At 41.0% G+C, this 23,429-nt stretch overlaps 1 protein-coding gene across 1 annotated transcript in view; it reads left to right on the top strand.

Moving 5' to 3' along the window:
• The window catches only part of SIK3 (SIK family kinase 3), a 252,687-nt gene that overhangs the window by 193,970 nt on the left and 35,288 nt on the right, over positions 1 to 23,429 (top strand). The window contains 2 exon segments of the mRNA XM_047752064.1: positions 5,017 to 5,141; positions 5,683 to 5,806. Of these exon segments, the coding sequence (XP_047608020.1) occupies positions 5,017 to 5,141; positions 5,683 to 5,806 (249 nt within the window).

Below are 23,429 nucleotides of genomic sequence, written 5' to 3'. Positions count from 1 at the left end.
CCCACTGAGCAAGGCCAGGGTTGAACCCTCATCCTCATGGATACTAGTCGGGTTCATTACCTCTGAACCACGACAGGAACTCCCAGCAGCTCTTTTTCAATTAGGGAAGACAACTACATTATAGACAAAAGTGAATTTTTGTGAGTGTGTGTCTTTTTTGCCTTTCCTAGGGCTGCTCCCGCGGCATATGGAGGTTGCCAGGCTAGGGGTCTAATCGGAGCTGTAGCTGCCAGCCTATACCAGAGCCACAGCAACATGGGATCTGAGCCGTGTCTGCAACCTACACCATAGCTCTTGGCAACGCCGGATCGCCAACCCACTGAGCAAGGGCAGGGATGGAACCTGCAACCTCATGGTTCCTAGTCGGATTCGTTAACCACTGCGCCACAACGGGAACTCCAAAATGAATTTTTAAATTATTTATAGGAATGGATCTTCGTTCATTTGGGCTGCAGGAATAAAATACCACAGACTGGGTGGCTTATGAGCAACAGAAACTCATTGCTCATGTTTCTGGAGCCTGGAAGGTCCAAGCTCAGGGCTCCATTCCTGGTGGCCTTCTGCTGTTGGCCCTTTTCCTGGTTCCTAGTTAGTGCCTGCTCAGTGTGTCCTCACATGGTGCCAGGGACTAGAGCTCTCTCTGTCCCCCTCATTTATAGGCACTAATCCTGTTTGTGAGAGCTCTACCCAATGACCCAGTTGACTCCCAAAGGTCCCTCCTCCTAATACCATCATATTGGGGACCAGGATGTCAACATGTGAATTTTGGGTGTACATATTCCAACAATAACATAATGTATGCTGTCTTTGTCTCTTAATATGAGCTATTAAGAAACGGTTATTTTATTAGTATAACACTAATACTTTTAATTCTGTGAACTATTTAACATATGTTAAATACATGAGTGCTGAAATGGAGAAACTTAGAGACAGAGACATTAAAATAAGAAGCTTTAGTAAAGACTGAATGACAGTGTGATTAAGAACAGCTACTAACCCAAAATTAAATGAATAGGTCTATTCCATTAAAACGGAAATACATTTTTCTAGGTTCAAAGTCAGATGTAAATCTAAAAGTTTTTTTTTTTTTTTTTCCGTGCTTCTTTGACATTTCTGCCTAAGCCAACAAGAATCCTTCATTTTTTCTTAACCACCTCTTTAAATTTTTCATGAGAATGTTCTCTTCCAAGTTGAGTTATCTTGCAGTTTTTAAAATTGTCTATATGTGTAAATAAGTAAAACCAACAAAAATCTTAGTAAATCTTATCCGTGTCTTTCTTATCTGTTTCCCACCTACCCTGTCATGCCTCCACTTCCCAGCAGTATTCCCTTACTACTTCCTGAAACCAGTAAAGGACTCTGGCCATTGAAGCCAGCTGTTTGGCTGTAACATGCTGTGGGAGCAGGTGCTTCCCCCATGTGGCCCTCTCTAGACGTCAGGACCTGATCTCGTCACTCATTTCTGCACACTCATTTCTCATATAAACACCTAATAGCAATCCAGGCCTGTAGCCATCGTTGAAGATGGTTCCCTTTGAAATTGTTTCCTTTGTAAAGATTTCCTGCTTGGGAGATAAAATAAACAAGCTTGTTCAATTAAGTCTGTGCCTTCTCCTCCCTGGCAGAGTAAATGGTAGAAAGGTTACTAATTATAGATAGAGCATTTATAGTTCAAAATGAGAAATTTCTTATATACTTTAGGCTGCTCATTAGGAAGCTTTAAAACCAAGTGGTTTTAATTCATTGCTTGCCCTGTTGCATTCTCCATTCAAAAACAAAACAGAGGGAGTTCCCATCGTGGCTCAGTGGTTAACGAACCCAACTGGTCACCATGAGGAAGTGGGTTCGATCCCTGGCCATGCTCAGTGGGTTAAGGGTCTGGCGTTGCCGTGAGCTGTGGTGTAGGTTGGCAGCTCCAGCTCCAATTCAGCTCCTAGTCTGGGAACCTCCATATGCCTCTGGTGCGGCCTTAGAAAGACAAAACAAACAAACAAAAAAACCCCACCAAATCAGAATACCCCAGAATAACTCACTCTTCACTTTGCTATCCAGTCATACTAATGTCAGAGTTATTACAAACTCCACCAGCAAGTCTCTTCCTCACTGTGCAGAGGAAGGGCAGTCCTGGAAAAGGACTTGGGGGAGGTCTTTGCTAATCAATGAAAAGATGTTTTCCCAAAGATATGTGTTCTGCTACATCTCATTCATTGACATTTTTGGCAACCTGTCTCCAATCTCTTAAGAAAAACATGTTTTAGTGTGCATGTAGACTTCAACTTATAAATTTATTGGGTTTCAAAAGCTGTAGGTTCATTGGCAGGGCTTTAATTGCAGTTGCATTCATAGTCCGCATTTGCTAAGTACGTACTGTGTTTAAACAATATGCTGGGTAATGTGAGAGTCAGAGATGAAAGAGGTTTTTTTTAAGGAGCTGGACCAAGAGGAGGTAGATCTCTATCCGGAGAGACAGGATGTTCTTAAGGAGTTAGAAGAGTAGGATGTTTATATACAAAATAACCAAAATAAAGGAAGAATTCAAATAAGGAAGTGCAGAGAAGGTAGAGGACATTTCTCATAGGAGATCCAGGACGACTTGACAGAAGAGGCATTTATTTTGCATTGATAAATGAGTGTTGGATTTCTCATTGAAGTAGCTGTAATGATTCTAATGGTGGCCCTGACCTTTAACCCCCTCCTGATCATTAAGTGTTTTAAAACCTTAGGAGGGCTGGCTGGGAGGTAGTGGCTCTAGTAGCTGGCCAGCTGCCAGTCAGTATGAAAATGCTTCAGTGGCCAGGAGGTGACAAGAGGTTTGGCCCAGTGATTTTATTGCATTTTTATTGCAGTTTAACTTTGTGACCCTTTCTTGAGTCCCTGCTATGTATGAACACACTGTGTGGAGACTAAGAAATAAAATAATATCCTTCCCATTTACCAACTAGTTTAGGATATAAACACATAATACAACTCAGTATAATATGAGACAGAGTTGTAATTGGGCTGTAGAGGTACAAACAGGGGGCAATGGAAGCATAGAGGAGGAAGCCACTGACATGGTATTTTGTGGTGGAAGTCAGTTAAGGCTTCATACAGGAAGTAATATTTGACGGGGCCTTGAAAATGAGTGATATTTCAAATATGGAAAGGAAAGGAAAGGGCAAAGAGGAAATAGCATAAGAGAGGCACATAAACACAGGATGTGAATCGTCTAGTGATGCTGGAATAGCCAGGGATGGGTTGGAAAGAGGGTGGAGCTGGGTTGTGAAGGACCTTAAATGACAATTATGAGAGAGCTAGACTCTTTTGTAAGTAGAGGGGAGCCACCCAATGTCTTTGAGCAAGGAGGCAGCGCAGTGCTGTTTGTGTCACTGTGCTGTGTGAATGACTTAGAGGGAAATGAAGGAGGAGGAGGTAGCAAGCCAAGAGCAACACTCTGGGTCAGAGATAAAAAGAGTGTAAACTGAGATGGTAGGAATGGACATGGAAAGGAGGAGCTGGGGTCAAAACACACAGGGTAGAAGCAGCAGAAGTTGTATCGCCAGTTTGAAGTGGAAATGAGAGGTAGAGGGGAACCAGGACTCTAGTGAGCCTAGTGATGGGATAGTGGTGCCGTTAATGAGCCTGGGAACATCGCTGGAAGAGCAGATTTGATTTTGGAAAATGGCGAGTTTAAGATGTTTCTTCCCAGGTAAGTATTGGAAGTTCATGTGAGGAACTTAGGGTGCCAGGGCCAGAGGCATAAATTTGGTGAGTGATAACCAAACAAACCAGGGCAAGGAGCGATAGTCAAAATTAGCACAAGCCTCACTAGAAAACACCTTCTGGAGAAGGTAGGAAGAAAAGCAAAGGCCAAAGGAGGCAGAGGTGTCAAAGAGAGTAAAACTAGGAAAGGGAAGGTAGTTTCAGAGAGTAGAGAGGTACTCGGCGTCCTCAGGTGCTGGCGGTGTGGGCACAGGTGGGCCCGGGCCCGGAGGGAGTTCCAGCCTGTCATAGCTGTGCATAAATATAAATATTTATGTGCATAAAAGTGTAAGTCAGTGAGCCCCTGTCCTTTGGCTGCTCTTGCTTGTTTTCTCAGTATGCCTCCCCAAAACACACCCATCTCTTCTCTTTTCAGATAGTGGCATGGGGAGAAGTGAAGGGGGGAAGTTGAAGCACAAAAGGAGTTGAAGATAAAACGTAAACGTTCTTGGTTCAGTTGTAAATAAAGTGCATATTCCTTATTTTGAATAAACCTCCTTAATAATAAGGCCACTTTGTGTAATATTTAAGGTCAGTATATCTCTAGTCATAAGAAGTAAAAATAATCTGAAAATCCTGGGTCCAGTGGAGTAGACTTAATATGTGTTTACTGATCTGATGTGGTCTTGATATCAGTCATTACCCAATTTTATTTTTGTTGCTAAAGGAACAAATACCACTCACCTCACTCAGTCCAGGTTCATGAAGGGAAACGGTGCTGGTTTTGCTGACATAAACCGATTATGTTTACTTTTAGTTAACCATGTATCTTCTGCGTTCTAGCCCATCTTTATCTCTATTTCACTGTTATTTTAGATGGCTGGTTATATAATTTCTAAAGGTTCTCTTTTTGTGTTTTATATTCAAACCTAATGATCTAGAACTTTTGTTCTAGTGATTAGAGACTAGTATTCAAGAGTTCCTGTTGTGGCTCAGTGGAAATGAACCCAACTAGTATCCCTATGAGGGTGTGGGTTCAATCCCTGGCCTTGCTCAATGGGTTAAGGATCAGGTGTTGCCGTGAACTGTGGTAGAGGTCACAGATGTGGCTCAGATCCCGTGTTGCCATGGCTATGATGTAGGCCAGCAGCTGCAGCTCCAATTCAACCCCTAACCTGGGAACTTCCATATGCTGCGGGTTCAGCTCTAAAAAGCAAACAAACAAACAAACAAAAAAAACCCAGTATTCAGTGGGCAAAGGTAACAAGTTACATCCATTTGTCTTTCTAGATTTTGGCTTCAGTAACCTCTTCACTCCTGGGTTTGTCTTTCTAGATTTTGGCTTCAGTAACCTCTTCACTCCTGGGCAGCTGCTGAAGACCTGGTGTGGTAGCCCTCCCTATGCTGCACCCGAACTCTTTGAAGGAAAGGAATATGATGGGCCCAAAGTGGACATCTGGGTGTGTACCTGCCTTCTCTTATACCCTGTAGCATGTGTTACCCTTGATTGATGACAGCTGTCCTCATTCAGGACAACACGTAGTGTTGCATGAGAATTGAGATCTTGACTACCATTCTTTACACAAGTCTAGAGTTCTCCAACCTTTGTCTTAATGGACTGAACCACAGATTTCAACCTCTCCCCCTTTGAATCTGAAGAAAAAAGAAAACCAACACCCAAGGGCAAGCTTGGATGGGTGCCTGCCCTGGCCAAGAACAGAGATTCTTTCTGTTGTTGCTGCTTGCCTTCTGCCTAGGATGAGTACTGAGAGGAATTCTAGATACATTACCCAAAATTAATGTCCAGAAGCAAAGAAGAATGCTAACTCTTCTAAAGATGGGCTTTGACAATGCCCCATATTATTTCTCACAAAAAAAGAAGAAAATGTTTGTTCTGTTATCTCGTGCATGACTCACCGTCATCTTTGTACGCATGCCATAATAGCCTCTTTTATTTCCTCTGATACGATTAATGGTACATGCTTTCTGTTTGGGATGCAGAGCCTTGGAGTTGTCCTCTATGTGCTGGTGTGTGGAGCCCTGCCATTTGATGGGAGCACACTGCAGAATCTTCGGGCCCGGGTGTTGAGTGGAAAGTTCCGCATCCCATTTTTTATGTCCACAGGTAAGGGGGTTGCCGGCACACAGTTATGACCAGGTTCACGGGAAATTAGACATGCTAAGTTCTCCCATGAATTGAGTGACAGAGTATAAATGGCCCATCTAAACAATCTTTTGTAGCTCCCCTTTGCAGAATTGACACCTCCAGGGGCAGGATTCTCTAGGAACAGAGTGTTCAGGCTTTGGCATCAGGTCCTGCCTCAGTTTGCCTGAGTTTGCTCTGGGCTCTGCACAAAGCTCCTAGCGTTGTATGGTGATAATAATAAGTCTTTCTGGGCTTTAGTTTCCTTATCGATAAATGGCTGACAGTTTTGTAAGGGTTACCACTATGAGAACTCAATTAAACAAAGTATGTAGAGTTAATAGGCCCATCACATAGTAGCAGGGCAATAGATACTCCTGTTTTACCTCTGTCTTCACCTCATCTCTCACTCTTTTTCAGGATAATATTGCCATTTACAGGGGCTCCATTGAGGTGTGGTAATACATGTCAAGGATAAAGCAGGCCTTGCATCTTAGTCTTGCTGCTGCTTTTATGCATCTCCTGCTTCTATGACATTTATCCCCCAGACTCAAATGAAAAAGTACTTTTTAAATGAGTGGGCAGTAGGCTCTTGGAAAAATTTAACACTGAAAACAGATACCAGACATCCAGAATCTATAGTGTTTCAGCACTATCTATGTACGTAAGAAAAGAACATTTTGGAAACAATGCTGTAAACAGTCTAGTTTTGCTTGATTGTGTTTTCAGTTTAAGGAACAGTGTACAGAGTATATGTCCGCTAGGCTAGCAATTCAAAATAAGCACATGGGAATTACATTTAGAACAAATTTTAGACATTTTATTTCAAGGAGTGCCCACAATAGCTCAGTGGAAACAAATCTGACTAGCATCCATGAGAGCTCAGATTCGATCCCTGGCCTCACTCAGTGGATTAAGGATCTGGCGTTGCCATGAGTTGTAGTGTAGGTTGTAGACACGGCTTGGATCCTACATTGCTGTGACTGTGGTGTAGGCTGGCAGCTACAGCTCCGATTTGACCACCTAGCCTAGGAACTTCCATATGCTGTGGGTGCAACCCTAAACAAAAAGGCAAAAAAAAATTTTTTTAATTTCTAAAATGCATTTTAGGAAAAAAACCATGAAAAAAATAAAATAGAGAAGGGGGCTGAGGGATGGTGGGTAGGAGGTAATTTGAAAAGATATGTCAGGAAACCCCTTCACTGATAAGTCAACATGTCAGCAAAGACTAAGAAGGCAAGATCATGAGCTGTGTGGTCTGAGGAAGAGCTTTCCAGGCAGAGAGGACAGCGAGTGTAAAAGCCAGGAAGGGAGCACATGCGAGTGTTTAAGGAACAGGACAGAAGCCTCTACGCTAGAAAGGAATGAGTGAGGGGACGGGAGGGATGGGGTCGAAGAAGCAAGAGAGAGCTCAACTTTGAGGGCCCAGTCAAAGAGAGGTTTTTTTTTGGTTATTATTTTATTTTATTTTATAATATTTTATTTATTTTTGTGGTTTTTAGGTCCTCCAGTGTGGCATATGAAAGTTCCCAGGTTAGAGGTCAAATCAGAGCTATAGCCCCAGCCTTGGCCATAGCCATAGCAATGCCAGATCCAAGCCAAGTCTGCAACCTACACTACAGCTCATGGCAATGCTGGATCTTTAACCCACTGAGGTCAGGGATTGAACCTGAGTTTTCATGGATGCTAGTCAGAGTCGTTATCACTGAGCCACAATGGGAACTCCAAAAGAGAGGTTTTTTTAGATGACTTAGTTTGAGATGCCTGTTAGACGTCTGAGCTGAGATTGTGTATAGGTCACTGTAAAGACCTTAGTTTTCACTCTGAGTGAAATGCAAAGGAATGGAGAATTTTAACAGAGGAATGAAATTATCTGCCTTTTGGGTTTTTTTCTGACTTTTATTATGAAAATTTTCAAAGATACAAAATATTGAGAGAATTTTATGATGACTTTAAAAAATAAAATCACTCTGGCAGCTCTACTGGTTGATTCACAGGCTGAAGGAGAGAGACAAGTTAGTAGGAGACTTCTGCAGTCATCCAGAAGAGAGACACTGGTGGCTAGTTCCCAGACTGGGGTGTAGAATGGGGATGGTAAGAAGTCATCAGATTTGAGAGAGAGTACAGGTTCTCGTGTGGCAGGTTCTAAGCATTTTGCAAACATTAAACTCATTTAATTATTTTAACAACCCTGTAAGATATATGAGACTATCACCCCCATTTTAGCAATTTTCCCAAGATAACACAGCTACTGCGTGACTACACTAGAATTTGAACTGAGGCAGTCTGGCTCCATTTATGGTGGGTTTCCTGTGAGAGAAGGAGAATAATTAAAGGTAACTCCAGGGGTTTGGACTTGAGTAACTGGAAAGATGGATTTACTGCTACCAGAGTTGGGAATGACCTGGGAAGAAGACTTAGGTTTTAGAGCGGTTTTTAGATGTGTTGGTGTGAGATGCCTGTTAGACATCTGAGCTGGGATGTCGTATAGGCAGTTGAATATCGTCTGGAGTTGTGGGCTAGAGATATACATTTGGGAATGATTAGTGTATAGATAATACTGAAAGCTATGAGATAAGATCACTTTTTAGGCCCTGATTAATAGAGGAGAGAAGAGGTCCAAGGATAAGTCTCTGGGCCACATTAATATTCAGAGATCAGGAAGATAAAGATGGATCAGTAAGAAATGTCCCAAAGGTAAGCCTTTCTGCTGTCCTAGAAAACAAGTGACGAGAATGTTTCAAGCGGGTAGGAATTCGGAACTGTGTGGAGTTCTGCTAATAGGTCAGATAACCTGTTAGAGGGAAGAAGGAATGAAAGTGCCCACCAAACTGAGAAGACATCTTGAGACTGAAAAACAAGGCCTGCAGCTGCATGTGATCAATAGATCAGTTTACTATAGAGTAACATACAGGGTGGTAGGATCAGGCAGACAGTGATCTGGAAGCATTCACAGCTGCACCCTGCACTGCCAAGGGGACAGTTTTATAATTAACCCAGGTATGGGGTATGTTCTTGGAAACAGGAAGTGCATTCCTAAGTCATGATTTATTGAATGAGTAACTAGTTGTGGGCACCAAGAATATGTCAGTGAAGGTCTTCATCGTTGTTTGGAGAACAAGAGAGCAAGGAGGTCACCTGGACCTAAGGATCATTAAACAATATCTATTAACTGCAGAGCCCTAGGTGACAGAGAAGCGCACAGTACAGTCCTAGGTGGGGACAGTGGAAGGACAGGAGGAAGGGTTCAGGCCCAGGATGGCATCAGTTATGCTAACAGCCATACAAAACTGAATATTGGATTTAGAATTTGGAGATGATTGATGATCTTGAAGTATAGTTTTGGTGGAGGAGCAGGAGTAAACCCTAATTCATGTAGACCCAACAGAAAAGGAATAGAAGGGAAATGGAGGAAGGAAACAGATACAACTCTTTCCAAGTTTACTCTGGAAGGAAGCAGAGAAGGGTGTATAGATTGCTCTGGCTGGAGTTACCAGTGGTCCTGTCATAGTCTACTGGATATCCTCGGTCTTTATGTTAATGACTGCCCAGCAATATTTAGTGCCGAATGCTAAAAATTCACCACTCCTTTCTTTTTTAAAAATAAATTTCATTTATTTTTTATTTACTTTCTTTTTGTGTTTTGTCTTTTTAGGGCCACCTCCACAGCATACAGAGATTCCCAGGCTAGGGTCTAATTGGAACTGTAGCTGCCAGCCTACACCATAGCCACAGCAACGCCAGATCCTTAACCCACTGAGCAAGGCCAGGGATCAAACCCATAACCTCATGGTTCCTAGTCAGATTCATTTCCACTGCACCAAGGCGGGAACTCCATAAATTTCATTTTTTAAAGCAGTTTTGGATTCATAGCAAAATTGAGAAAGTAGAGAGCTCTCATATACCCCCCCCACCACCCCTGCCCTGTCCCCTCACACTCTTAGCCTTCTCCTTGCTCAGTGTCCTGTACCAAAGCAGAACATTTGTTACAGTCTGTCAGCCTTCATTGCACTACGTTGGATTCTCATCTGAAGTCCGTAGTTTGCATTAGGGCTCATGCTTGGTTTTGTACATTCTACGAGTTTGGAAAAATATATAATTACACATTTCCACTGTTACAGTACCAAACAGAGCAGTCTCACTGTCCTAAGAATCATCTGTGCCTATTCGTCTCTTCTTCTGCATTAACCTCTGGCTATCAGTGGTCATTTTACTGTCTCCACACTTTTGCCTTTTCCAGAATGTCATATAGTTGGAATCACATGGTATGTAGCTTTGTTGGATTGATTTCTTTTACTGAGTACTGTGCCTGTAAGTTTCCTCCATGACTTTTTGTAGATCAGGAGTTCACTTCTTTTGAAAGCTGAATAATATTCCATTGTCTGGGTGTACCAGTTTATCCATTCACCTACTGATGGACATCTTGGTTGCTTTCAAGTTGGCAGTTATGAACAAAGCTGCTATAAGTATCTGTGTTTAGGTTTTTGTGTGGACGTAAGTTTTCAGCTCATCTTAGTAAATACCAGGGAGTATGATTGCCGAATCTACAGTAAGAGTATATTTAGTTTTATGAGAAACTGTCTTTCAAAGTGGTTGTACCATTTTGCATTTCCACCAGCGATGAGTTAGAGTTTCTGTTGCTCCACATCTTTGCCAGCATTTGATGCTGTCAGCACTTTGGATTCTTGCCATTCTAATAGGTGTGAAGTGATATTTTGTTATTTTATTTTGTAATTTCCTTACTCATGTATAGTATTTCATATGCATATTTACCATCTGTATGTTTTCTTTGGTAATACCTCTAAATGTTTTGCTATTTTTTTTTATTAGGCTCTTTGTTTTCTTATTGTTGAGTCACTCCTTACTTTTTAAAACCCCCATTCTCCAGTTTTCCTCCTGTCTCGCTGGGTGCACCTTGTCTGCCAGATTTCTCTTTCACCTCATCCTTTAAATCTTTTCTTCTTTGCACCATCTTTGTGAACCATCTTATTTACTACCATGGCTTCAGCGATTGCAGTGACATTTAGTCCCCTGTTAATACTCAGTTAACTTCTCTGGCCTAGACTTTTCCTCTGGGATGAAGGGCTATATAGATCCAGCTGTTTACTACCATCAGCTTCACCTGCATGTCTTGAATTCACATCAGTGGAAACATTTTCAAAACTGAATTTAACTCCCTCTCTATTTTCTATTCTGTGTTCCCTATCTTAGTAAATGGCCTCGCCATCTGACCAAGACAGAAACCAGCCATGATTCCACCTTACTGTCACCACAGCCACTCACTTACCAATTCTGTATATTCAACCCTCCGTTCCTCTAGCTATTTCTGTGGTGGCTCTTGCCTGATTAAATAATAGCCAATTCAGGGAGTTCCCGTCATGGCTCAGTGGTTAACGAGCCCGACTAGGAACCATGAGGTTGCGGGTTCAATCCCTGGCCTTGCTCAGTGGGTTAAGGATCTAGCATTGCTGTGGCTGTGGTGTAGGCCTGCAGCTACAGCTCCGCTTCAACCCCTAGCCTGGGAACCTCCATATGCCTCAAGTGCAGCCCTAAAAAGACAAAAAAAAAAAAAGTAGCCAATTCACTGGATTCCTGGCTTCAGCCTTATCCCTCTTCAATGCATTCTCCACACAGCTACATGAGTAATCTTTCTGAAATATATACCTCAGGGAGTTCCCAGAGTGGCTCAGTGGAAATGAAGCCAACTAGTATCCATGAGGATACAGGTTCAGTCCCTGTCCTTGCTCAGTGGATTAAGGATCTGGTGTTGACATGAGCTATGGTGTAGGTCACAGACAAGGTTCAGATGTGGTATTGCTGTGGTGTAGGCTGGCAGCCACAGTTCCAATTTGACCTCTAGCTTGGGAACTTCCATATGCCACGGGTGTGGCCCTAAAATAAATAAATAAATAAATAATGAACAGTAAAAAATAAAATATATACATCAAAACAAATAACACACACACTGATTATATCATTTTTCAGCTTAAACTTTTCAGTGGTTTATTTGCCTCTAGGCTAAAGTTTATACCATGATATGGCTAGGTCACTGACTTCATTTTTGACTATGCCCATAGTGAAGAACACACGTTAAACTGTGACCTAGAAAATACGTACATACATACATACATACACATAGATAAAGATATATAGTTTGGTTTTTTTGTTTGGTTGGTTTTGGAGGTGTTTTGTTTTGTTTTTTGCTTTTTTAGGGCCATACCTCTGGCATATGGAAAGTTCCCAGGCTAGGGGTTGAACCTGAGCTGTAGCTGCCAGCCTACACCACAGTCACAGCAATGTGGGATCCAAGCTACTTCTGCCAGCTACACCATAGCTCACGGCAACACCAGATCCTTAACCCAGGGATCAAACCCCCATCTTCATGGATACTAGTCAGGTATATTACCACTAAGCCACAACAGGAACTCCTGAACAAAAGTTTTTTTTTAAAAAAAGCAAAACTTGTCTTTACATATTATATGCAGTGTACTCCAAAACATTGTATTCTATTACATTAAAAATGCTGACTATAACTTATTAAATTGATCCCATGACTGCTGAAAAACAATGGCTTGGAAATCCCTCTATGACCTGGCTCCTGTCTCTTCAGCCCAAACCCATTCTACATCTAGTCACCCTAACTTCCTTCTGGTTCCCTGAACGAGTGGTGTTCTCTGGAGCAGTTTCCTCTGCCTGGGCTACTTCTTCCTCTCCTTACCCCACTATGCTAGGGGAAAAAACTAGATGTGATAGAAATAAGAATCTAGGTAATTTCTACCATTCTTTCCTTCTTTAATTTTATTTGGCCATCCCTGTGGCATGTGGGAATTCCTAGGCCAGGGATCAAACCCATGTCACAGCAGTGACCCAAGTCACAGCAGTTGCAACACCAGATCCTTAACCCACTAAATGAGGGAACTCCTACCATTCTTTCTGTTATCATGGGACTTCCCAAACATTTTATTCTGATTATTTCTTGGATTGTATATCTTCCACACCAGACTGTGAGCTTAGAAAAAGCAAAGACAAAAATGTGTTTTTTTTTCACAGTTGTCTATAGCCTAGCAGAGAATCTGGCATGGAGTAGAATTTAGTAAATGTAGGTAATAAATAGAATCCTGCTTAAAACCCTCCAGTCAATTTCATGTACACTTAGAAAACAAATCCAAAAGTCATTGTGGCCTCCAAGGCACAGCTGTGGTTGGCCCTTCTTCTTCTTCTTCTTCTTTTTTTTTTCTTCTTCTTCTTCTTTTTTTTGCTTTGTATAGCCACCCTCATGGCATATGGAAGTTCCCAGGCCAGAGGTCAAATCAGAGCTGCACCTGCTGGCCTATGCCACAGCCATAGCCACACCAGATCTCAGCCGCATCTGTGACCTACACCATAGCTGACAGAAATGCCAGATCCTTAACCCACTGAGCAAGGCCAGGGATCCAACCCGAATCCTCATGGATATTAGTCGGGTTTGTTAACCACTGAGCCATGACCGGAACTCCTGGCCCCTCTCTTTAATCTCACTTCCTACTACATTTCACCCGAGGCCCTGAGCTCCAGTCTGAGAGGCGTCCTTGCTGTTTCTCAGACTTGCCAAGCTCAAGCATTCTTGTTCCCTCAGATATTCACATGGCTTCCTAAATTCACTTGAGGTTTTTGCTAAAACGTGCCCTAAAGAGGCCTCTCCTGACTCTCCCCAGCATTCTCTTTCCATAGGTCTGCTTCTTTTTTTCATAGCACTCACCACTACCTGACATTATGTGTTTATTGTGGCCTGACCCCTTGTCCCCACTGCCTCTTGACTGTAATAACATTTTGTTTTTGTTCAAGGCTGTACTCCCAGGGCCTAGGACAGTATAGGGGTCTTGGAAGGTACTCAGTAAATATTTGTTGAATGAATGAATGTATACATAGGTTTGTTACAATGCTAACTGCTGAATAATTCAAATAATAATATCAGTAATAGTAATTTACATTTCTTTAGGGCTTTCGTGTTTACAGAGTATTTCCTGTTCTTCATCTCATTTGAGCTGTGTAATTGTACTTTGGTATTGTCACATAGTATTTATCATTTTTGGCAATGAAGTTTAAGAAGCTGAAGTTTAGAGAAATTAGTTAACTTGCCTGAACTCACACAGGCATTAAATAAATGACTAAGTCAGGACTCAGATTCAGTGTTTGTTGTACTGCACCACGCTGTTGCAGAGAAAGGGCAAGATAAACAGACTACTTCCTCTGCTTTTCCAATGTCCACAGTATTTCCTGTGAGCAACTTGGATCCCTTTCCCACCCCCACGTCATATGGCAGAAGATTTTGACTCATCTTAGCAGAGCTGACTTCAGATAGTAGATGCTGGTAAAGAGCTAACCGTGCTCTGACAGCCACCTCTGGTAGTACTTAGGAATAAACTATGTAATACTTACAGAGTGATACAAATTAACATGAAAGCTTAAAGACTCAGAGAATGCCAACATAATTATCCTAAATGTGGTCACTTTTTAATCCCAAACAAGTAACTCCCTAAGTAGGAATAAAAAAAAATTTTTAGGTTAAGTATAGAAAATGCGAAACAGCCCGATCTAGGAAATGAGTAGTCCTTGCTGTGTTACCAGTATGCTCTCTTTGCCCTCAGGGACATACGTGTGCTTGGCCTTGCCTGCCATCATAGGCCCCACTACCACGGCCCGTCAGAGAATGCTGTCACAGGGATAAGGCATGGGAGAAAATGAATGCATAAGGTTGTTTAGTCTTTTCTCAGATAACTAAGGTTTCAGGTTCATGTAAAGGAAACCTAGAGTCTGTCCCTGACTCCTTTTTCTGCTTACACCTCTAGTTTGAGGCATAACCGTACCTCATTAGACCTAGAGTTAATTCTTTATGTGAAGGCTGGAGCCAGCTGCTTTCCAGCCTGTCTGGTCTGCTGTGACTGTACTACAGAAGATAATGTGATTGAGGGAAGTTCTAAAGAACAAGATCCTTTTTTTTTTTTTTTTTTTCTTTTTTCTCCAGGCTGTTGTCATAGAATTGAACTCAGTTCATCCATTTTTCTGCCAGAAAGATCTAGGAACTGCAGCAGGGCTGGTATAGTTTTTAACTTTAGCACTTGGATGGCAGAGTGGGGAAGTTCTCATTGTTGTCAACTTCTTCTAGCCAAGTTGAATTCCACAGTATCTACAGCTGTGTGGGAGGTCATGCTATACAAATGGATAGAGTTAGTTCAGGAATTCTAAGCATCTCTTTATTGCTAGTAATGTGTGGAATGAAGTATCCTCGCAGTTAGTGGATGTTTCTAGGTTTGGTCTTGTTTGTTTGATACAGACTTCCCTTCCTTACTAAAGACATGCTTTGAAATTTAAAGGAGGATTTATTTGAGTCTGGATTGAATTAATACCACCTAGTCTAATAATTATACATATATGTCTTCCTCCCCTCTCCTGTAGAATGCAGACTCTTTTATATCAGAACTGTGTATCAGATGCATATCATCACTTCCATAGACTTAACAGCACCTCGTATGGTGTGAACATTCAGTAAATTTTTTTTTAATGAAAAACTGAATCATCACCACTTACCTATAGAATGTTCCATCAGACTCTTGTGTTTTATTATTAAGGTGATAGATAATTCACTGATGATCTGAATTATTAATGAGTTTTATGCTCTTTTCTTTTATAGATGATGTAAATGACCAGCTCAAGTGACTTCTAGTTTTAAAAGGGGTTTGATCTACTTTAACGCTGGCTTTCAGTGTCTTAAGTACCGTTAAGTTCTGTATAGACCAGGGTTTAAACTTCTCAGAGCATCCCAGAGAGTAGTTAGGTAAAACCCTGAGCCTAAATTACAGAAGGATTACAAGTTGAAATTTGCTGTTCCTTTGAGCTGCTAAAGGAGATGAGACCTGACCTGGCCATGCAAGTTAGCAGGGGCTTTCTCTGACTTCTGCTCCCACTGAAGAAAGCCAGCAATGTCAGTATATTTTTAAAGGCCATCAGAGGCCTACTTCTTAAAGCCTAGTTTGTCTTATTCACCAATTTTACCACCTGCTGGTGAATATAGTAAGATCAGTCATTTATTTAGCTGAAGGAAAATTAATTTGCAGTGAAAAAACTGCACTGTCAGCGAGTACATAGAGATCTCTTGTGGACAATATTTTTGAGTCTTTATTGATTAGACTTCATTGCAACTTAATTAATTGTAATACTGCATAAGCATTTTATCACTGGGAATGCAAGACGTAGGCTTCATAATGCTTCTGATGGAGACCACTCTGCAGCTACTACCAAAAAGCTTCCACTTAGATGCAAACAACTCTGCCCTGATTGGCTTACTAACATCAAGAACCACACAACATCTTGCTTGGCTAAAAGCACTTTGTTTGGAGGGATTGGTACCAAAGAGTAAAGTAACTCACCCATCAGTCTCCATATACTAAGGGGCTCAGAGTCTTCCATGCAATTCTCTCATACCCTTTAAAGGTATACTCTGCCGCTGGGGGCCAGTCTGTGTTTGATATTTGTGAATGCAGATATCCATGTGATGTCAGGAACGAGGCTAGATCTACCTCAGAGTTAAGCACGCCTCCTCTGACCATCTCTGATTTTACCTAATATAGTAGAAAACCAAGGCGGGGGGCATAGGAGTACTGCCCTCCTCAGTATTTGCAAGCTCTGCCTCCTAGCTTCAGCAGCTCTATAGAGCAAAATAGAGTAAGGGAGGAAGTTCTAAATGGAAGGCCTCCAGAGATTTGGATAATAGCTAATATCCATTGAACACTATCTCTGTACCAGACACTGTTGCTTTAACCTCTTTAATATTCAAAACAACCCTATGAAGTAGGCTGTTTCTGTCATTTGATGGGCAAGACAATTGAGGCATGGTAAATTTAGCACCCAGAGTCACCCAGCTAGGCAGAGCTGATATTTGAGCCCTGCATTCTGGCTTCAGAAACTGCTTAACTGTCTTTGATTGTATTTTAATTCTCAGTGAGTATATATCTGACACGTTATTCCAAGTATCAAGAGAGTCCTGGAATGGATATCTTTGTCCATCTGCATCTGGATTATTTATGGAAAAAAGTTAGTATTATGTACTGTATATTAAACACTGAAGTGAAACTGAGCCAGAATTTTCTTCTACCACTAATGATTGGTATTAGGACTTCAGAATATATTTGAATAATAAGATAGTATAAGTGACATATTTTTATTTTTAAAATGTTAGCTGCAAATCTGACAGCCTCTAGTGTAACAGTGTAGCATGCCAGAGTCTTTTCAAGGTTGGGGCTAGAGATAATTGCCTTTAAGCCAGCCTCCTAATTCCTAAATCTGAATTCTGGCAACATCACAGCCACCTAGAAAAACAGTAGAAAATAAGGAAAGTTCAAGAAATAGATGTTATTTTTCTGACAAATAGAGATCTATGGGTCAGACATTTGTTTTTTCCTTGGGTTATCTCAGATTGTTGAACTATTAAAAACCTTAGAGTTTAACTTTATTGATTCCTAATAGAATCTTATTAGCACTATCATTATTTGCTAAATTGTGCCAAGCCATCTCCCTTTGGCCTCTGTGTTCGGCCACAGAGTGTCTCACAGGATTTAGTTATAAGGAACTTTATTTCTATTGCAGAACATTCTGCTAGTAGTTTGCAGAAACCAGTGGTGTTGGAATTTGTACTTAAATCACTCTCCACTTCCTTGACTCATCTCTTGCTGTTGGACTAACCTTCTAGGAGTTTACTGAATGCTTTGGTGCTGGGATTCGTATTTTTCTTTCCACAGAAGAACTGAAAGCAAATGGCTTCAAAATGAGACATTTTTTCCCACAGTGCATTGTTTAGAGGAGCTGATCTCAATGTTTATTTATTATGAGTCAAATCTTATTATAACCAACACTATTATAAAGTTCCATTACAGTTAATTCTAAGATTATGTATTTTCTTCTGTTGTGTAAAACTGTGGTATTGACTCTAACTTTAATGCAAGTTAGGAGTGTTTATGTATTTCTATTGTAATAGTAAAGTGTCAAAATTTAATTTCTGTAGAGTAAAAGTCTACCAGTTCCTACAACACCACTGTTCTAACAATGTCCAATATAGCAGAATTTCATATGGTTGTATTTAACATTTTTGTGATTTCTGAATGTATCTGTAGGACAGTACATTCAGTGTATGTTCTCAATACATCGAAGTGTCTTATTTCAAGACCATTTGTCTACTTTGTTCAGATTTTTAAAAAATTTTATTGAAGTATAGTTGACTTACAACGTTGTATTAGTTTCAGGTGTACAACAAAGTGAATCAGTTATAAATATATGGTTTTTTCCCATATAGGTTATTACAAACCATTGAGTAGATTTTCCTGTGCTACATAGTAGATTCCTGTTAATTTCTGTTTTATCCAGTAGTGTGTATATGTTATTCCCACCCTCCCATTTGCTCTCTACCTGCAATGGTTTCCCATCTGGTAACCATAAGATTGGTTTTGATATTTATGAGTTTGTTTCTGTTTTATAAATAGCTCTTTTGTATCATTTTTATTAGATTTCACATATAAATGATATCATATGATACTTGTCTTTCTCTGTCTGACTTCACTTAGTATGATAATTTATAGGGCCATCCATGTTGCTGCAAATGGCATTATTTCATTCTTTTTTATGGCTGAATAATATCCCTTTGTATTTATGTACCACATCTTTATCCAGTCCTCTGTCAGTGGACATTTAGGTTGTTTCCATGTCTTGGCTGTTGTAAACAGTGCTGCAGTGAACACTGGAGTACATGTATCTTTTCAAACTACAGCTTTCTCTGGATATATGCCTAGAGGTGCTGTCGTATGGTATTTCTATATTTAGTTTTTTAGGGAACCTCCATACTGTCCTACGTAGTGGTTGTGCCAATACATTCCCACCAGCACTGTAGGAGGATTCCCTTTTCTCCACACCCTCTCCAGCATTTATTGTTTATAGACTTTTTGATGATGGCCATTCTGACTGGTGTGAGGAGATAACAAATTGTAGTTTTGATGTGCATTTCTCTAATAATGTTTAGATTTTAAAGTAGTCACTGCATAAAATAGATTCATCCTAAGTGACAGCTGACAATGACAGGGTTTCCTTGAGCATGTTAAAAAATTTCATTTCTAGGGCTTAGTCCACAAACAGAGTAGGTATTCCTAACTCTGAGCTTTTTACCAGAAGAAGGTTTCTTGGCAAAAACTCCTATGATTTCTCATTGACTTTCTTTTTAGTTCTATTAGCCATGATTATGACAGGATCAGGACATTAGATAGACTTTTTTTTTTTTTTTTTTTGGAAAAGGCAGATAGCATTAAAGAGGAACTCTGAGTCACAAACATTTGTAAGTCCAGAACACAGGCTGCCATCAAAGCCATGTTTCTCCATCCAGAGACTGTCATTGTAGACCATTCATCAGTGTTGTTCTGTTTGTCTGCTATAGTAGTGTCAATTTAGACTGGTACCTGAACTGGCCAAAGTGAATGGATAACATCATATAGGATCCTTGCTCTGGAAAATGTAAGACTTTAGTGTTACTTAACTTGAAAATTTATGAAGTTAGTTCATTTTTCAGGGAAACAGAAATGAGAGTTAATAGCCAGTTTATTTTTGTTTCCTTTTTTGGCTTTTTGGGCTTTGAGAAAAATAGAGCCCTCTTTGAAATTGCCTGGCAGAATTAAACATTATTAAGATGTTTGTAAAACTGTTGAATATAAAGAGCTCTTGGGCTGGGTGCTTGGGAGTGACCTTTGAACACACTGGTGTGTGGAAAGAGGACGTGAGAAACCAGACCAGACCCTCTGTCCAAGTACCTGTAAGCAACATGAATCTCCTGCTAACTGCTTCTTCCTCGCATTCTTCTCATGCCTCCTGGCACACAGATGTCTTCTGTTTCCCCAGCTCTAAGCAGTTTTATGTGGTCACAAAGAATCTATGACTCAGTTTCTTGCAGACCACTCCTCTGCCCACAGAGCTGAAAATGATTGCTTTGCCATGTCCCATACTTTCGCAACACATGAAGGGCTTGAGGGACAGTTGGCATTTCCTCCCTCACGGGATCAGCCTGAAGATTCTGAGGGCCAGTTCCCTGAATTCTCACCTGCCCCTCTGCCTGTCTGTGATTCCTTGAATGAAGAAGACTGTCGTTGCCAGCCTTCCGTCACAGTCTCCATCACCACGCAACAAGCAGAATTTATAAGCTAGGCTCACTCCCTTGCGGTGCATTTCACCCTCACCATCATGCCCCTGACTTCTCAGTTCATCTTAATCCAACTGGCTGTTCCCTGTAACATTGCTTTCCAGCTAGTTCATAGCCTTCTCCCATGTATTTATTACCTAGTCCATTTTCTATGAACTCGGCTTGTGGGTGAACTCTGTCATCATGGACCTTATGGAGATTACATGGCGTTTGCTCTTGTCAGAAGAAGAATGAAATTGATGTGCCATGTTTTATAAAAATATGCTGGCTACTACCTAAAATATCATCAATTAATTCAGATTTTATATGAGTGAAAAACTCTGGCTTTGGAGTAAGACTGACCAGAATTTGTATCCAGGTCTTGCCTCTTATTATCTGCTCAAGTTTCTTTTCTTTTCTTTCCTTTTCTTTTTTGCCACACACACAGCATGCAGAAATTCCTGGGCCAGAGACCAAATCCATGCCACAGGAGTAACAACCCTGGATCCTTAACCACTAGGCCACTAGGAAACCTCCTGGTCAAGTTTCTTAACTGCTCTGATTTTTAATTCCTTTATGTATAAAATAGGTATTATAATAATAATAAGGATTAGTCTGTGAATTAAGTGCTTAAAATAACTTAAAGGATTTAGCACTCTGCCTGGCATATAAGTGCTCGATAAGTGTTGGGAATTATTATGAAATGACATTTTTGAATGAATTGCTCTACTGATCTTTCATTTGCTCCTTCCCTATGTTGTTTTTCACTCCTTTCTCTTTCTCTCACTCTCTTAAAAGGCTAAAGATATATATCACTTTCAGACAAATCCGTAGGGCTCATGAAGAAGATTTATCTGCCAAGAGCTGTTTTGATTTGTTGTGTCATAACCTTGACGCTATAGCTTTGCCCCCATGCAGATGGCTCCTCACTGGGTAATCTGATTTACGTATTATTCTGTACAGCCTCAGAAAAGATCAGTCAGTATGTACCCTCTGTGTGAGAGAGACAGAGAACTCTAAAGCTGCAAGGGGAAGCCTTGGAAATCACCCAGTCCTGACTTCTGCCCCTAAACAATTCCACAACTTAATCTTCTGAAAAATAATAGTTGGCTGGATTTTCTAGCTTGAAGCATGGAGAATGCCTGTTCTATTGTGGATTCTTGGGATAGGATTATTAAAGTTGTTGGAAGGAACTGTAGCAGTCACTAGTCCAGTCTTTCTTTCCGCTGGCCTTACTGAGGGCCTGTTACATAACCATGTGCTCTGCAGGCCCTGGGGATACACTGCTCAGTGAGACACAAGCTCCCTCGTTAAAGGACCCCTAGTCTTCCTCACACCTAAGGCTGGGAGCCCTTCTAATGACATCTCAAATGCCAGCTTCTGATTGGACATTTCCAGTGACAATAAGGATGCGGTTTCACAGGTCAGATTGTTCACTTTTATGTGGAAACCAAAGAGTTCATCCTATCCAGTTGTTTCTGGACTTATTTTTTTAGGTGAACTCTTACTCAGAATACGAATCTATGAAATAAATAAAATTAGCTGTGCTCTAGGTGTGGCCCTGCCCACTTGAATGCCCCCCTCACTTGCTGAAGGGGCCCCGCCTTACCTCCCTAGGATCTTGATCCAGTACTTTGGGTCAACTCTGATAATTAGGTTTTTCCTAAACTGAACTTACAACTTCCTGATTACTCCAAATTCTGGACTGAGGAGCAGCACAGTACAATCCACTTAGTCTTCTTTAGAAATACCTTTCAGATACTTGAAGAACACCCAGTGTGCCCCTCCTTTTGTCCGAGATAAATCAGCCTCATTGCCTTTAACCTGTCTTCAGGGGGCAGGTTTTCAAAGTTTTAGTCAGGAAATTCTTTCTTAAGTTATTCTGTTTCTTCTATTTTGGAAACCAGAAACAGAACTTCGGTTAACTATGTTGGGTGAGTTTGAAGTTGGATATTAACTCCCTTTCCTCATCCTTTATTTCTTCCCCTTCAGGCTGAATACTTTCAGCCTCTTAGAGAAAGCTGTTTATTATCAAGGTCAAAAAAGAAAAAGATGTTAAAGACGTGGCCTCAGATGGAATTACAACTTGAGATGGCGGTCTAAACTTAATTCCCATTTTAGGACCCTGCCCATACAGCAGCCCTCTCTCCAGAAGTCATCCAAACGCCTGTCAGCACCACAAGGCAGGGCCTGAGCTGCGCATCCTCCAGTCACTGATCTGATGGCATCAAGTTTCATGGGCCCACAGTGATTTTCTCTGCAGAGCTGCCTGGCGCCTGCACAGAGCAGATGAGAGCAGCTCTGAAGGGAGCCCCCCCCCCCCCCAACTCCCCTCCCCTCTGCACACACACACAGCCTGGGTTCCTGCGTTGCCCAGAAGCTCCAGTTCTGTTCAGGGTCAAAGGCTCTGTCTTTGAGAGGGAGCAACTGATGGGGCCATTTTTGACATTGGAGTTCTTTTTGGCATCTGGGAAAGTTGATGTTTTGTACTGTTTGATCCAAGACTTCATTTTCTTTCCACTTATTTACACTGACCATCCAGTGGTTGATTGTGTTACTAGGTTTGAGAGCATTTATTCCCTTTGTTTTCTCCCTCTTTCCATATTTTACATAGAATGGTATGTTCCAGTCTAGTTTGAATATAATTTCCAGAGCTATATATGACACTTAGGAAACAGAAGTTGATAATAATACCCCGGCTTTCCGCATTTTGTCATATTTTACCATCTGTGCAACATATGAGGGTGTTAGATTTCTGTTCCTCCGTGAGCTGGATGTTATGTAGGGCACACAGATGAGAGCTCCTGTCGGTTAGGTGTTGCCACTGCAACCAAGAGTTCTCAGCGTGGGGCCTATGGACATCTGGGGCATCTCTGACAGGCTCTGGGGCTCCTTGAACAGACTAAATTTACATGCAAATTTTTGTGTATAAGTTCTTGTTCACATTTTTCTGGAGATTTTTCAAGGCATCTGAAACCAAATAATGGTTAAGTGTGACTGAATAGAGCTTTCAAGATCCTAAAATTGAATCAGGTACATCTTCTAATCACAACTTATTATGGTGGTGTTATTTGTCGTTATTTTTACAAAAATACCTTGAAAATTTTATTTTAAAGCAAGGCTGTAACTGAATACCATTCTTTCTTGGTCATCTGATTCAGGACTGATGTGGCTACAGTTAGGCACAAAATGCTATATGGAAACCAAAAGAAAACAGTAGAGTGCCATCTAGAGGTCCTAACAACAATACCACAGCTTTGGAATCAGTCTCCGGCCTTCTCCCTATACGGGAGCCTTTAGTTTTTTTTAATTTTTTTTTTAATTTTTAAATAACGATTTTTATTTTTTCCATTATAGCTAGGAGCCTTTAGTTTTAGTAACTTTCTAAATCAAGGACATTTTTTCCCTCACAGGTAA

This window comes from Phacochoerus africanus, chromosome 11 (assembly GCF_016906955.1).
Source record: "Phacochoerus africanus isolate WHEZ1 chromosome 11, ROS_Pafr_v1, whole genome shotgun sequence".
In the NCBI taxonomy this organism is placed as follows: domain Eukaryota; kingdom Metazoa; phylum Chordata; class Mammalia; order Artiodactyla; family Suidae; genus Phacochoerus; species Phacochoerus africanus.
Note: the sequence above shows the minus strand (reverse complement) of the source record. Positions and strands in the feature narration are given on the sequence as shown.